This window comes from Toxotes jaculatrix, chromosome 13 (assembly GCF_017976425.1).
Source record: "Toxotes jaculatrix isolate fToxJac2 chromosome 13, fToxJac2.pri, whole genome shotgun sequence".
Taxonomy (NCBI): Eukaryota; Metazoa; Chordata; class Actinopteri; family Toxotidae; genus Toxotes; species Toxotes jaculatrix.
The window spans coordinates 2,839,789-2,854,712 of NC_054406.1; the positions used below are offsets into that span (position 1 = coordinate 2,839,789).

At 44.6% G+C, this 14,924-nt stretch overlaps 1 protein-coding gene across 1 annotated transcript; it reads left to right on the forward strand.

Moving 5' to 3' along the window:
- The first annotated feature begins 320 nt into the window (after positions 1-320).
- On the forward strand, positions 321-8,019 carry tcf19l (transcription factor 19 (SC1), like). Its single transcript, XM_041052577.1, has 6 exons — positions 321-618; positions 3,013-3,182; positions 3,706-4,099; positions 4,407-4,914; positions 5,032-6,706; positions 6,740-8,019. The coding sequence occupies exons 1-5, from the start codon at positions 348-350 to the stop codon at positions 5,375-5,377; spliced, it is 1,689 nt and encodes a 562-aa protein (XP_040908511.1). The 5' UTR covers positions 321-347; the 3' UTR covers positions 5,378-6,706; positions 6,740-8,019.
- The last annotated feature ends 6,905 nt before the right edge of the window (positions 8,020-14,924 follow it).

A 14,924-nucleotide genomic window follows, 5' to 3' on the forward strand; every position in this document is an offset into this window, starting at 1 on the left:
TGTGTCCTCATTATTTATTCATGTATTCACTGCAGGACACAAGTCATCAGCTTTCCATACTAATGCAAACACCTGTTGCGTAAAGCTACACCTGCCTGTGACCTTCACCTTTGCTGCTTTCGGGCCTTTGTTTAGAATATTTTATCTTTATGTTGGTGCTCGGCACTTTCTGGACAAAGCCAAATCCTTTTAATTTAACTTCTTTCCACTAGTAAGGAGTTGGATCCCAAAATGGATCGCAGCCTCCTGTAACGCAGGGCCTGTCACAGATCTGGTGCGGCCTCTGGGTGGGTCAGGTTGGGGTGGGTGGGGGGGTTAGTGGTGGCAGACAATCATACCCTTCAGTCATGCTGCCCGGGGCGCAGCCATGCTTCCAGCTGCTTCGAATCGGCTCATCGACAGGCGACTCGGCGCGGGACCTGTACACGTTCAGGCCGGCTCTGAGCCACTCTGTGTTTCGTCTGGGCCGAGCGGCGGAGCTGTGTGATGTCACGCTGGACTCGGCGTCGGTCTCCCGCATCCACGCCGAGCTGTATGCCGAGAGGGAGGCGAGCGGAGGTGACGCATCGCCGCAGGAGGAGGGCTGGAGAGTTCACATCAAAGACAGGAGCAGTCATGGTGAGAGAGGCTGAGTCACACACACACACACACACCCAGACCATCACAGTCAAGATGAGACTTAGAAAGGCAAACTCACACATTCACACCTCTCTGCAGTCATTGTGCAAAAACACACCCGTTTATAAGAAATATCACTGATCCTGCAGGAAAAAACATTGTCACAAACAATGTGGGCACACACACAATCACACTACTAACTGTTTATGAACGGAAAGTCCATGAAAGACACAGTCAGAGACACACCTCCGCTTGTGTGACAAAAATAAAAATGCATTTTTAAAGCCGAACTGAACCCACGCACATTTGGACTGACACTAACACAGACAGTCAAACTGTAGACAGGTGAAAAACACAATTACGCACACTTTTTTGTTTGTAGTGGGGGAGACACACACACACACTGTGAGACACACACACATGCTTTTCTGCTGATTTACTGACAGAAATACCAGAACTAACACCTGCAGTCTGACAGCAGCTGAGCCCCACAAACCAACACATACGTAGTTATTAACTTCCCAAACACAACTGTAAACAGACAAGGTGAAGCTTCCGACGTGCACAGACACCCACTGTGAACCAAACGCATCTCTGAAATTTAAAAACGCTTTCGATTATCTCTCCCTCCAGGACTTTTATTTCATCTAAATGGTTTAGAGTTCGGGTTTTCACAGCCTACCGAGAGGCGTGTTACACTCCCGGTTTCAAAAACAATCTCACCTAAACTGAAGTTTAGCAGTGATAAGGAAGTAATTAAAAATGTCTCAACTTTTCCTGATGTTTGACCGTGATTTGATGCTCCGTGCCAGCTCCAGATTGGTTATTTAGAAATGATAATGTACTTATTCTACACAGTGGGTGACAAAATAAAGGAAAAAGCAACATACCGAGTATATCAGAGCAGCTTCAGTGCTTCTCGGTCTGGTGCCCTGAATGACACATCTGCATTTGTTCCGATTTTAATATCATTACCAGGATGTCTGAGATCGAAATGATTACTTTTGCTATTAAAGTGTAGAAAAAGTGAATTACAGTTATCAGGCCTGGGCGTTCTCTTGCAATGCTGTCGGCCTGTCAGATGATTCAGTGATGTCCTAACCACAAGATTGAGAGACAGATAAGTCCATTTTTATTTACACAACACCCTTTCACAAACCAGTTGGACAGGCTTCGCACCAGCTGTATAAAAAAACAAGTACTGAAACAATTAGCGGCTTATTATTTTTGATAAATCATTTTTCAAGCAAAAATACCAAACGTTTTCTACATTCAGTGACTTTCGTGTGAAGAATTTCAGCTTTTGTGATTATAAATTGATTCTTTTTGAAATGTTGGTTGTGTGAAACAATTTCAAAATGTTGCCTTGGGCTTTAGGAAATTGTGGTGGACATTTTTTTCTTTTGTGAACCAAATGCGTCATTGATTAATCAAGGAAATAATCAGCAGATTAATCAGTGGGGAAAACATCGTTAGCTGTCGCCCCACTTGAAAGAAGAGAAGAAGGAAAAACATGACGGACAGTAAAATCATGAAAAAGGCAAAGTAAACAGGAGTTTTGTGATTTGGTTTTAGATAAATCAAACATGTCACCAGATGCATTCGGCTTCGGATGAAAACATAATGACGTGTAGACCCTGAGAATGTCAAAGCAAATTCAAGGCTAAGGAGTAACAACAGTGGATGCGATGAGGTACCAGACACCGAGGGAAGCAGGGAAGTCAAAGATATTACATGTTACTGCCTCACTGTACTAATACTCGTTAGTGAAACCTGAAGTGCACAGGAAGTGGTAGAAGGTGAGGAGGGGGGAGATGGGGAGTGAAGGCTGGGTCTTCACTGAAAGTCGATGGACTGTGTCTGACGGGCTCAGATTCTAAACTGTGCTCTTACTGCCTAATTCTTCAAGTAATTTCACAGTCTGTTTCACACATTTTTCATTTTTGCCATTAAAATTACATTTGAGTATTCACTGTGCATTTTTCATTCTGTGCTGTCGTCGCTGTTTGATTGCCTTGTAGCCTTCCAGCTCCTCGATTCTAGGTCCATTTCACAGTGTTTTACATTTCCCCTCAACTCTGGAAGCTGTAAACACACCGATGCTTAACAAATGTCTTTATTGTGAGGATCTGCTTGGTTTGTTTATTCTTTCTTGTTTGTCAGACGTTCGCATATTAAAAATGTTCCGTGGTTATTTGGCCCCAGGTGACATCGCTTTCGGCTGTGAAACTGTTTGTTCGGGCTGATCATGTGACTAAAAGCAGCGTTAGAGTCTAAAAACATCGGATTTTGTAAGCAGAGCAGATTGAGTGCCTGCACTTTGCAGTGAAACATTCTGCAGCTGCAGTTTCATAAAAAAATAACTCTTCACTTTCTCCGCTCTTGTGTTGCCAGGCACCTGGGTCAATGAGGTCCGCCTCCAGCCTGGCGTCCAGTGGGAGCTCTCAGATGGCGACACGCTGACCTTCGGTGGCCAGTCGGCTCCAGGGAGCCCCGAATTCTACTTCCTCTTTCAGAAGGTCAAAGTTCGCCCGCTGGACTTCGATGCCATCACAATTCCAAAGGTAATGTCTGATGCTGTTTGACGAGATCGGCTCTTTAATGCCTCATTCTGTGCAGCTTCACTTCACCCGTACAGGTTTATAATGATGATAATGGTGCTTCACATACTGCAGCAAACACAGATGAAGTCCTGGGTTTTGCTGTTTCATAACATAATGATGTCGTGGGTCAGTGGATCTCACTAAGGTTGAGGTTAAAGGACAAGTCTGGACTTTCTCTGTCTGCTAACTTGGGGGTAATGATACTGAGTTTATGTGATAGTGTAGAGAGACAGACTCTCGTTCTGTTGGTTTTCTTGGAATTTGTTGACATTAATTAAAAACTAAACTAACGCCAGCCTCATCATTTTCCTCCCTCTCATGTTTCAGTTCTGTGCTGGCACTGTACCGTGACACGCTGTGTTTAAAGTGGCCACTAGGTGGCACATTGGCATTCAGAATGTCACAGACAAGATTGTGATTGGGGGGAAAAACCTTTTTAGACATTTTATACATCCTAATTAGACATTTGTGTCTTGTGTCCTAGGCGGGAACCTTTTCCTCTGACATACAGAACCGGATCAGGACTAACCCGGACCGCAAAGTGGCAGCCAACCTGGACCTGTCCAAGCTGTCCATCAACCGGGCCACCGTCATCCTCAACTCCATCGGCAGCCTCAGTAAGATGAAGGGCAGCCCCTGGACCTTTAAGAGGAGCTACAGCCACGAGGGGACCGTGTCAGACCCCGGCTGCTCCTCCTCGCCTCCTCTCAGCGTGGGCTTCTCCTCTCTGCTCTCTCCCTCCACCCCTCCGTCATTGTCCTCTGAAGCCTCGGTGCCTTCAACAAAGTCCCTCCCACCAACCTCCAGGAGCAGGAGGAAGTCGGCTCACACGGTGCTCCTCGAAGACGACAGCTCAGACGAGCCCAGGAGTCGAGGAGGTGAGTAAAACTGCCACTGTTTACAGCAAACAAGAGAACACAGGTCAGTGCATGAAGGCATGTGTCAAACCAGGTCATAGTATTGTTTGGACTGAAAAACATTAATGATGAAAAAACATTTTATTTAGCTACAGTTTTCACAAAATTTTAAAAAAGCAAAATTTAAGAAAGTTAAAACCACAGAAAAAGAGCAAGTGGATGAAAGTGACAATAAAGTGAACAGCACTGAAGTCAGGTCAGAGTGGTTTTAAGCTATGTGGCAGAAGTGTGGCTCTGATTACAACATTCTCATTTTGCTGTTGTTCAGCTCTGGCGGGAGTTGTGGAGGACGGACAGAGAGCGAGAGGGAAGAAGAGGCGGCGTCTCTATAAGTCTGAGTCAGAGGGTTTCAGTTCTCCTCCTCCTCTGCCGCTGCATCCCAAGAGCCACAACGACGTCAGGCGGCCGCTGGAGGCCAAGCCCTTCCCCGTCGGCATCAGGACCATTGGCAGTTTCCACGGCGCCATGACGAACAGCAGACTCGGCCACCACCTGCTCCAGGCGTCGTTCACAAACGCTGCCGTTCACAAACAGGAGGTGGGGACGATGCACCGGATCAAGACGGTGGTGCAGGGCAACATCGCAGCTTTCCGCCAACAGAAGTCCGCCCACAGTTCTCCAGCAGCGCAGAGGGGCAGGCGAAGGGCTCACAGCTCCCCAGTTTTCTCTCCCCTGGTGGTGGGAGGGGAGAACTACAGCCTGGCCTCGCCTTCAGTGAGGATCCGCACAGAGGAGAGAGGGAGGGTCCAGTTCAACAGATTTCACCATCAAACTAGGTGAGATGTCTGGGGAGGTTTGCAGAATTCTGCCCCCCCCCACGTCCCAAATGGGATGGGGCCACTAATTTAAACTTACTGCATCTTTCTTCACCCTTTCTTTATCTCTTCTCGCAGCAAGAGACGAGGCCGCCCCAGGAAACACCCTCTCCCTCCCCGGCCGTCCCTGCCCTCTCCATCCTCCTCATCTTCCTCTTCCACCTCCTCGGCCTCCTCCTCTTCGGGCTCTTCCTCTTCCTCCTCTGAGGACGACGACGATGATGATGAAGAAGAGGACGAGGAGACGACGGTCGGGGCGGTGGAACCGTGCGCGGCGCCGCGCTGTAAGCTGCCTCAGCAGGATACGGTGCAGTGGATCCAGTGCGACGTGTGCGACGCCTGGTACCACATAGACTGTCTGCACGTCGGCCGCAAGAAGCTCCTGATGGACCCGAACGCTGACTTCCACTGCGGCTGTCGCTGATTGGAGAGAATGTGCCTATAAAATGAAAGAAATGCTCCAGTTTAGACTTTCGAGTTACCACATTTTCCTTTTAAATGTTTATTTCATTCAGCCGCACATGGAAATTAGCGTTCGACGTATCATCGAGGACAGGCTGCTGCGTCTTCACATGGCCTGAGCTGCTCTTCCTAAGCATCTAGTGCTTCTCTCTCTCCCTTCAACAGCAGCTGGCGAGGGCGGGAACATTTTTACGTCCTGATCATCCCAAGTTTTAGGATTTGTGCTCTAACAGTCACACAGCTGCTTCACAAACCTCTTGTTCGCTCAGTTTCAGGGCTCAGGATTTGGAGGAAGGCGATGAAATGTCTCGGGTCAGATTTCATTATGGCTCTGACTGTCTGGAGAGGTGCGATCAGGGCGGGAGGAGAGGATGATGAAATGATCCTGAGTGTGCTCTCTCTCCGTGGCTGATGTTGACCAGGGGGCGGGCAGCGTTCAGAGAAGATTAATGAAATGTTTCAGACGGGGCTGCCACAGTAGCAGTCTCTACGAGATGATTAAACTTTCTCAGATGTCTCAGTGCAGCCACCTTCACTGTTTTACCAAGCAGCTCAATTTTTCAGGGCAGAATAGGACCTCAGAAGATCACTACCCCCAAAGAAAACAGCCCACCTCAGCCGGCGATAATAAAACTGGATGAAATGTTTCAGCGCAGCTTTCCTGGGTGGCAGCAGCTGTCTGGGACTGGGCGTGTGATGTTTCAAGATAATTAAATGGCAGGAAATGTGTCAGCAGACTTCTGCTGTTGCTGCTGATGAGAGGTGCTCTTGGGACAGTAATCAAATGTTTGAAGGCACTCCTGCAGAAGCAGCAGCTGGGTGGGGGTGGGGGTGGGGGTGTATGTACACGGGGACTGTGCTGTTATGAGATGTCTGAGTGCAGACTGGCAGTAACACCATAAACGGGTTCAGAAAAGGATCTCGTCGTCGCTGACCGGTGGGCTGAGTCACATGTTCGTGTTTATGTCAGATCTTTTTTTTTTTTTTTAAGGTCGTCTCTTTCCGCCAGTCTCCACCTTTCAGTGTCTCTTCACACTACTGAGCTCTTGGGCCAAAGTGTTTTTGTCCTGGGTGGAGTGGGCTGGGCCTCGCCGAGCAGCTCTCCTCCACTGAACAGCAGATGTACGCGTATCTTTGCTCGGGTGCTGCTTGAGTAGAAGAAAATCGAAGCAAATCAAAGCGTATAACCCCAAACTCTTCTCTGAAGCACCTTTCTTTTATTTAATTCTAAATTCCTTCTTGACTTACCAGGACAAAAACCGGCGTTTAAACAGTTTACCTTCTGTACCTCGTGTGTAATCGACGTAATATTTTGGACTCTGAGATATTGTGTTGTTAAAGTAAAAAGAGTATAGCTGGTCTGTGTTGGTGTTGTGTAAACAGCCAACTACCAGCTTTCACTCCGATCGAACCACTGTGGCACAGCTGCAGTTTGTTTGGAGTGATAGGAAAGTGGGAGGTAAAGTGGAAAACCTGATTCTTGAGCAATAAAATAGGAAAAAAAAAAAATCTAAAAAAATCTTTATAGATGTATATTTTTGAACTTGTTAATGACGGATGCTGTGGACTGCAGCTTTGCAGGATTAAGACTGTGCTTCAGAGCGCACAGTCAAATCAAAGTGATTCACTGAGGCTTAGAGACTGATTACACAGCGACTCTCCTGCTACCTCACTGCCGTCTCTCAGCAGGATGGTTAGCTGTGCTAACTAAATGATCGACTACGCAGATGCAAAGACTATGTTAGAAAGCAGGGAGGAAGTTGAAAATTTCAGATAACTGCCCTGGGGTCAGTTATTTTCAATTCAGAGGATTAATTAAAAAAAAAAAAAAAAAAAAAATCCAAGTCTGTGTTTAATGGAATGAATAAATGTAGTGTTACCAGCCAAAGGGCTGTCGTTTCACTTGAAATAATTTCATTTTGTTTGGACATCGTATCACCATGAAAATAACCAACTATTTTACTGCAGTAATACATTATCAATTATAGGAGTGAACGTAATATCCTAATACTATAACACAGATTTAAGGACCTGTTTGGTCGGGTTTTAAGTTTTCTCTGTTGGTCTCCTGTCGGTTGTTTTGTCAGTTGAGTTCATCAGTAAAGATCCAAGTGTGGAATATTCTCTTTGTCTTTTAGATTCTGAGCTCTAAAGATATTTAACTGCCTCTCTACGTCTTCCAAGCTTCACTCAGAGAAACGTGCCATCTCCGCCACACCGTCGGCGGTTTGCAGTATTATGTAGCCGTGTTCGTGCACCTCGTGTTTTTATGGCTTCGTTTCCTGTGCCAAACAGTTGTAAAGCTCTTTAAAAGGATGTTTCTCCAAACTGCAGTTACAGATGTGATAAAACCAGCGACACACAGAGCGAGAACCAGGGAAGAGTGTGACACTGAAAATGGAGAACGTTGTTTTCAGCTCAAATTGCTCGATTACTGTAAATCAGGATGCAGCTTGAAGCTGGTTTCACTCCATGTGTCACACTGCTGATGCTACCAGTTAGCATCTGTGGCTGTGGGAGATTGTAATGGGCTTTTTCTGTCTTTCTTTTTTTTTTTTTTTTACAATTTTATTGCATTTAATAGACTTGATTGATTGATTGATTGCTTGATTAAAAAAAAGAGATCAATTGAAAATGAACATAATTGGTAATCCACAGATGTTTTGTTGAAAATCACTTGAAACGTGATCACAGTAGAGCTTCCAGTGGTTGAGATTTTTGAGATAATTGAAAGCAGAAAGCTGTAAAAAAGAAAAAAAAAAAATCAGTCTTGCTCCCGACATTACACACTCTGTTACACTCTGTTAGCATCTCTTTCTCAGCCGTTTTCCATTTACATTGCCTCGAAGATAAATCTCTTTCTTGTAACGTGTCTCATGGCTTTGACAGATTAAATCAAGCTTGTGGCCGACAGACGTTCGGATGTTAACTCTGTTGTAGTCGCTTCGTTGTTTCGGCTCTTTGAAAAGTCAACATTCGAGTGTTGACATTTTTACAGTGAGTTAATTCTGTTTACTGTTAAAATCCCGAAGAAACACTGGACTTGTGAGAAGGAAGCCGACTGACGAGTTCAGGCGTGTAGTTAATGGAAGGGATTGTTTGGTTTATCGGGACGTGTCCCATAAATCAGTTTGTCTCAGAGTTTCAGATCTAAGGTTCACAGGACTCCTCACGCTGCCTTCACTTTAATTATCACATTTAAATGCAGAAACAGTACAGCGGTACAGTTTGACCGCTGGTTTTGTGGGGTTGTACAAAATTAAACCAACTGTCATAATTCTCTCAGATGCTATCAGCATCAAAGTTATCAGAGAGGAAATAAAGAATATTCAGAAAATGTGTCTCTGCATTGTCTGCCTGTTTCATCTTCACAGCTTTTTCTCTTCCCAGAGAAGATATCCGGAGAGGCTGTGATCTCAAACATTTCATTTATTATAGATTCTTATTCTTCTTACGCATCCAGCTCAAGTCGTGATTGATGAAACATTGATATTTGAAATTAACATTCCGTCTCCCTCTGTTCTTTTGTGTCGTGTTAAAAATGAGACGTGAAATATCTGGTTATTATTTTGATTGTTGTTTTCTTTGAAATGATCACAGCAGAGTGAGTCAGCGAGCAAAGCGAACATCCTCGTAATTGAAGCCCATTATCTCACATCTTTTTTTTTTTTTTTTTTTTTTTTTAATTTTATGAGGGATTTGTCTTATCTGGGTTCTCCATGCATGAAGTTACATTTATTCACAGTATAACTGCTCACAGCATCTCTGGTGCTTTTTGATACATTCACATGCCGACACATGGGCAGAGATATGTGTGGATATTATGTTAAATGGCTTTTGATCCCTTTAGGATTCAGTGGAGGTCTCAGCCTTCTCGGGGCTCCTTCAGAAGCAAAGTGAAACATTGGCATTTACAGTAAAAACAATCAAAATGTACAGTCTGAGTTAGTTCAAAAGAAACTGCAGCTCCTCTGAAACTCTTTTTCAAAGAGCCCCAGTTATCCTGAAAAAGAAAATGTACAATACATCTGTGTTTGATGCGAATCAGACACTTTAAGAGGCAGATAAATGGAAGTTTTACAAGCTGGGCTAATTTCTGTCTGTCTAAAACAAAAACACAAAATGTCCAGGTGGCCTTGAGTGTGTTTTGAATTGTGCTGGTGTTGAATTGATGATAAATGGAAGACAAAAGGAGTTTCCTTTCAAACCTGTAGGAAAGAGGCTCAGAAGAACTATTTTTTTTTCGTGGGTTTTTATTTCTGGCCGTCATATTTTCAGAGAGTTAAGATGCAGTATCTCATTTCAGAGTAAAATAAGATGTGAGCCTTTATACACAGACTCATACACAGGTTATGAAATCAGTCTCTATATCACGCAGAATATTTGTAACTCCAGACTCCAGGAAACCTATTATGCACTCGTAGGCCAGTGGTTAGATACAGAGGAGATGGAGAGATTATGGAGCTGAAATGCCCGCTGCCTTGACCTGCAAAGATGGAGGGAGACAATTACATTTGTCCGAACTGTTTCCATAGCAACATTCTCCTCTCTCCTCTATTTCTCTGTCTTTTTTTGGGCAGGAGGGGGTGGGGGGGACGGGGGCAGGGGCTGCAAGAAGCCAGTCAGTGCTGTAATAACATGTGGCACCTTCTTCCCCCAATGCATGAAGTGAGACAGAAAGAGGGTGAAAAGTTGATTCTGTTCATTTGAAACTGAGGTGGAGAGAGTGGAGGACCGTGTGTGTGTGTGTGTGTGTGTGTGTGTGTGTGAGAGAGAGAGATGGGTTACAGATATAGGACACACACCTGTAATAAGTGAGGGCGTTCTGTCTTGTCTCAGTGTTGGTAAAGGGAGAGGTCACTGATAGATGAAAGCAGAGGGCTGAAAACTGTAAAGCTTGTATTCCTCTTCCAGCAGCTCTCTTTACACACACACACACACACACTCAAACTCTCTCTCTCTCTCTCTCTCTCTCTCACACACACACACACACAGGGTAATTTTTTCTTTTTCTGTCATCAGAGCACTGCAGCAACAAGCCTGCACTCCAGGTTCTGGATTGCATGTAATGCTGGTGATGTGAGTTTCAGCTGTTTCAGTGATGGGAAAGAGCTCACACCAAGTAAACAATGTGCCACTGTTCACCTTAACAATGAAATGAGTTCCTGCATATCAGTGATACAGCGAGGTGATAATTAACGGATGCAGGCATTTAACAGCCTTTTTCTAGAAATCAGTCTAAATCACCTAAAATGACGTTTTCATCTAAATTTATAGAAAAAACATCAGAACCTTAAACGGATTCCTTCACCAGGCGTCAGTGTGTTCATCTGAGGACAAACACACAAAGTGGAAAAGGTCAAAAATCCATTCGACTATTGAACGTTGTTAAGAATCAACCTCCACAAAAACAAACCCCAAACCAACAATAGATGGAAAACTTTTAAAATCCGAACCCCGGAGCAGCTGATGAATACCAAAGTAGTGGAGCTGGTGGCTGTTGTTTCCGCGCGGCCCAGCAGGGGACAGTGTCGGCCTGGCGCAGTCCAGCGGACACCCGGGGAGGACAGTGAGCAGGCAGCAGAGGGTGAACGCAGAGAAACGAATGTGTGGAGCCACTCCCTGCACATTAGACCCAGAATGGAAATCATGCGTTTTCATTATTCCTCTCAGAGCGCAGCCAGCGTTGCTCTGAATGCTTGTGAGTGTGAGCGGAGTCAGCAGGGGGAGGTCGAGGTGGTGGGGAGGTGGGGTTTGTGTGGAGGGTGATGGTTGTATCCGAATGGTTTTAATGGATCACAGAGCTTAACTTACTGCCACTGTTGCTGCTGGAGCAACTTTAGTTCGCCTGTAGGTTTTCATCGTGTTGTTCATAGCTGGGTTGTATTTTTACATGTGCGTGCGTGTGTGTGTGTGTCCACGCTCGCCTCTGCATTGTTCTGTGATAAAGATGTGGTGTCACCTTTTAGATTGTGCAAAGCTGAATCTCTGTACACATGATGCAGTTGTGTGTGTGTGTGTGTGCATAGTTGCATCTCTGTGTGTGTGTGTGTATAACTGAGTGAATGAGTGTGTGTTTGCGAATTGAGCCTGTTTATGCATGCGAATGCAGACGCACCACTCAAAAGCAATGAGGTGTGTTTGTGCGTGCGTTGAGAGTGAATGTCTGCACCGTGCACACATGAATGTGGGAGATGTTTGTGTGTGTGTGTAGGTGTGTTTGTGTGTGTGTGGGTGTGTTTGTGTGTGTGTGAGTGTGTGTAGGTGTGTTTGTGTGTGTGTGGGTGTGTGTGTGTAGGTGTGTTTGTGTGTGTGTGTGTGTGTGTAGGTGTGTTTGTGTGTGTGTGGGTGTGTTTGTGTGTGTGTGAGTGTGTGTAGGTGTGTTTGTGTGTGTGTAGGTGTGTTTGTGTGTGTGTGGGTGTGTGTGTGTAGGTGTGTTTGTGTGTGTAATTGTGTGTGTGGGTGTGTGTGTGTCAGAGACAGTTTTTCTACTGGCTCAGCTCTTGTAGAATCTCAGGAGCAGCTGTTGATTTGTCCCTATAGTCTCTCACTTTCACATTTTATTCTCCTCTCTTTTCATTTCCTTGTTTCTCTTCTCCTCTCCTCTCCTCTCTACTCTTTTTGTCTCCCCTCCCGTTCTTTTACCTTCTCTGTTTCACCTCGTGTTTCCTCCCCTCTCCTCTCCTTGTTTCCCCCTTCTCTCCCTTCACCTCCTTTCCATGTCAGCCCTCTCTTCCTCTCCTCCAGTTTTTGTTCAGCGTTTCTATTCTGCTTCCCGCCTCCTCAATCCTAAACTCGATCAATGACGTTCTTCTTTCTCTCTTTTCTTTCTCCCTCTTGCTACCCCCTCCTTCTTTTTTCCCTCCATCTTTCACTCTTTCTCCTCTTCAGCTCACAGGAAATGAGATTTGGCTTATTGGCTTATTTCCACCTGTCCCCAGTTTGACCTCTGCATGTCTCTCTCTCACACACACCTAGCCACCCACCAGCACACACAGTCATGCATACATCCTTGTCATCTTTCCCCACACATACACTTCACTCACTGACCACACACACACACACACACGCACCACTTCATTCCTCTACATTGTTTCACCTCACAAATCACTCTCAATTGGCTCCAGCCAGAAGAACACACAACCTCTCTAAACTGTTTAATAACGTCATTAATCATTTCTCTTTGACTTCATGTTGGCACCGCTGGCTCTATAAGTGGCCTGAAAGTGGGTTACGATTTAAGGGGGCCCCAAGCAATGACACGGGCCCCAAAAAGCTCTTAATTAATTGGTCTTTCATCTCGTGCTGCGTGGTGTAATATATGCCCGGCACAGACTCTGTAGGGTGAGAAGAGAGAAACCTCATTCCAGATATTCCAGATTTCCAGTTTCAGCTCTAAAAGTTGTTTTACAGTCACGAAAAGTGAAGAGAGAAAGAGATAAACAACAGTAGAAACTGAGTAGATATGTCCACTCTTTGACACGCAGCCTCACAGGATGATTAATGCGAGAACGAAATTAGACAAACGATGGTGTTTTAAAGGGAAAGTGGGTCACGTTTCACATTCGCTGCTCTACCACCAATTTAATTTATGCAGTCCGACAGTGGTTCAACCTACAGCTAACTCATTAAAGATTTTACACCTGCTGTCTCGTCAGAGGTCCTTATCCTGGACCAAAGGGTTTTTGTTGCCTAAACCTGAAGATATTAGTGACTCTGGATGAAAGCCGTGTTATACGTAAAACAATTTCCGTCTTTTGAAAAACATGATTACATTGATTCCTTATGTTTCCTATCTTGCAAAACAATTTAGCTGTGTATGTTAAACACAGTTGAACTGATCATAGATCCAAAAGACTCCAACTGTACAGAAGGAAATGAGAAAACTTCCAAGCTGTCCTGAAGTACAAAGCCATAAAGTTCTTGCCACAAGAATTTATGATCTCAGTAGCCATAACTTCACTCCTTCTAATGTGTGTCTGTCGGCTATTCTGAAAATTATTGTTCCATTAAGAAGATATTAAAGTTTAAACTGGTTTATGTTTGAGGGCGTTTGCCTTGACTGACATTTCTCTCAACAGTCAGCTGCGGTGGTTGTCAAACCTCATCCCGCCTCAGCTCCTGGACCAGACCAGGCTCCATCTTGTTCCTCAAATGTGAATTTTCAGGCTCGAGAATACCAGATGCAGTGAGGGGTGCAGACCACACCAAGCTTCAAGTGCCTTCAGAGACCACAGGGGGAAATCACTCAGTCTGTTGCAGATACACAGTGTGGTACAACACTGGGGAAAACCTTCTGTTGCACAAGCAGTAATTAATTTTACATTACTGGCAGTACAAGCCACACTAAGTTTCCTGTAAACACAGCGGGGCCGGTGGTTAACATGAGCCAGGACAGCCAGAACAGAAAAGAAAGAAATGCTGCATCCCAGTTTAGGGCCTGCAATAAGACTTGTCCCAGTGTGAGAGCACAATTTGTGAATCCTCTGCAATTCTCTGTATCATACAATCGAATTCTCTGATCCACATCAACTGTCAGTGGTGAATAGATACAACTAGAATTGAAGTAATAAAAAAAACTCTGCAGCACGTCAGTAATGGCACCCACTGTCTTCTATGAAAGCCTGGTCATGTTCTTCACATGTTCTTGTTAGAGATTAATGGAATTTAAATGGATGTAATATTTCCCTTTAACTTGCCCAGTGTTTGTCCTGATGTGTCCTCACGTGTCTTACAATAAATTCTCTGGGACAATCTGGGACTTGTGCTGATTTATGACTGATATTTGCATTTTGATGACTTTCTGAGAGAAATGTCTTGGCAATTAACTTTTTGATATTACAAGTGGTCAGGTATCATTGGAATGATTCATTAGCTTTGGCCTCTGTGAGATTAGACTGTTATGTTTTTAAAGAGGTGCAGGTTCGGTAGGTGCCTTCGTGTCCTCTCAGAGGGTCTAATTCCTGCAGTGGAAGGTGTCGAGTCACACTTTCTCAACAGAAAAGACATTCCACTGTTTGACTAATGTGAACTAAGCTGCAGGTGCAGAGCAGAAACGCACCCATACATGAGCATGTACTGTACATCAAAGAGCGCTGATCAAATTAGGGTGTGGTTAAAATGAAGAATCAAACACCATCAATACAACCATGAGCTGATTGAGTCTGATTTTGAAAATCAATACATGAAAAACAACAGGAAGCAAAGACTTTCTCATATTAAACTATTCCATTATATTTAAAAAGGGAACATCGGAGGCATCCCGGTGGCTCAGGGGTTTAACACGCGGGCCAAACAGATGCAAAATCTTTGGTGCACATCTGGCTTGTGACCTTTGTTACTTTGCATTACTCCTGTCCTGTCCCTACCCCTCTGTTCCTGTTACCTCGTTACTGTCGCTATCAAACAAATGCAAAAATGCCTGAAATAAATAAATAAATAAATAAAAAGGGAATGTCTGGCATTGCTGCACCACTGAACCACACTAAAGAGTGAGACATTTGCATCAG

Excerpts from the sequence above, each read along its gene's own strand:
- tcf19l (XM_041052577.1), top strand. The coding sequence starts at position 348 with ATGCTGCCCGGGGCGCAGCCATGCTTCCAGCTGCTTCGAATCGGCTCA. Across the intron at positions 619-3,012 it reads CAAAGACAGGAGCAGTCATG|GCACCTGGGTCAATGAGGTC; the intron begins GTGAGAGAGGCT and ends TTGTGTTGCCAG. Across the intron at positions 4,915-5,031 it reads AGATTTCACCATCAAACTAG|CAAGAGACGAGGCCGCCCCA; the intron begins GTGAGATGTCTG and ends CTCTTCTCGCAG.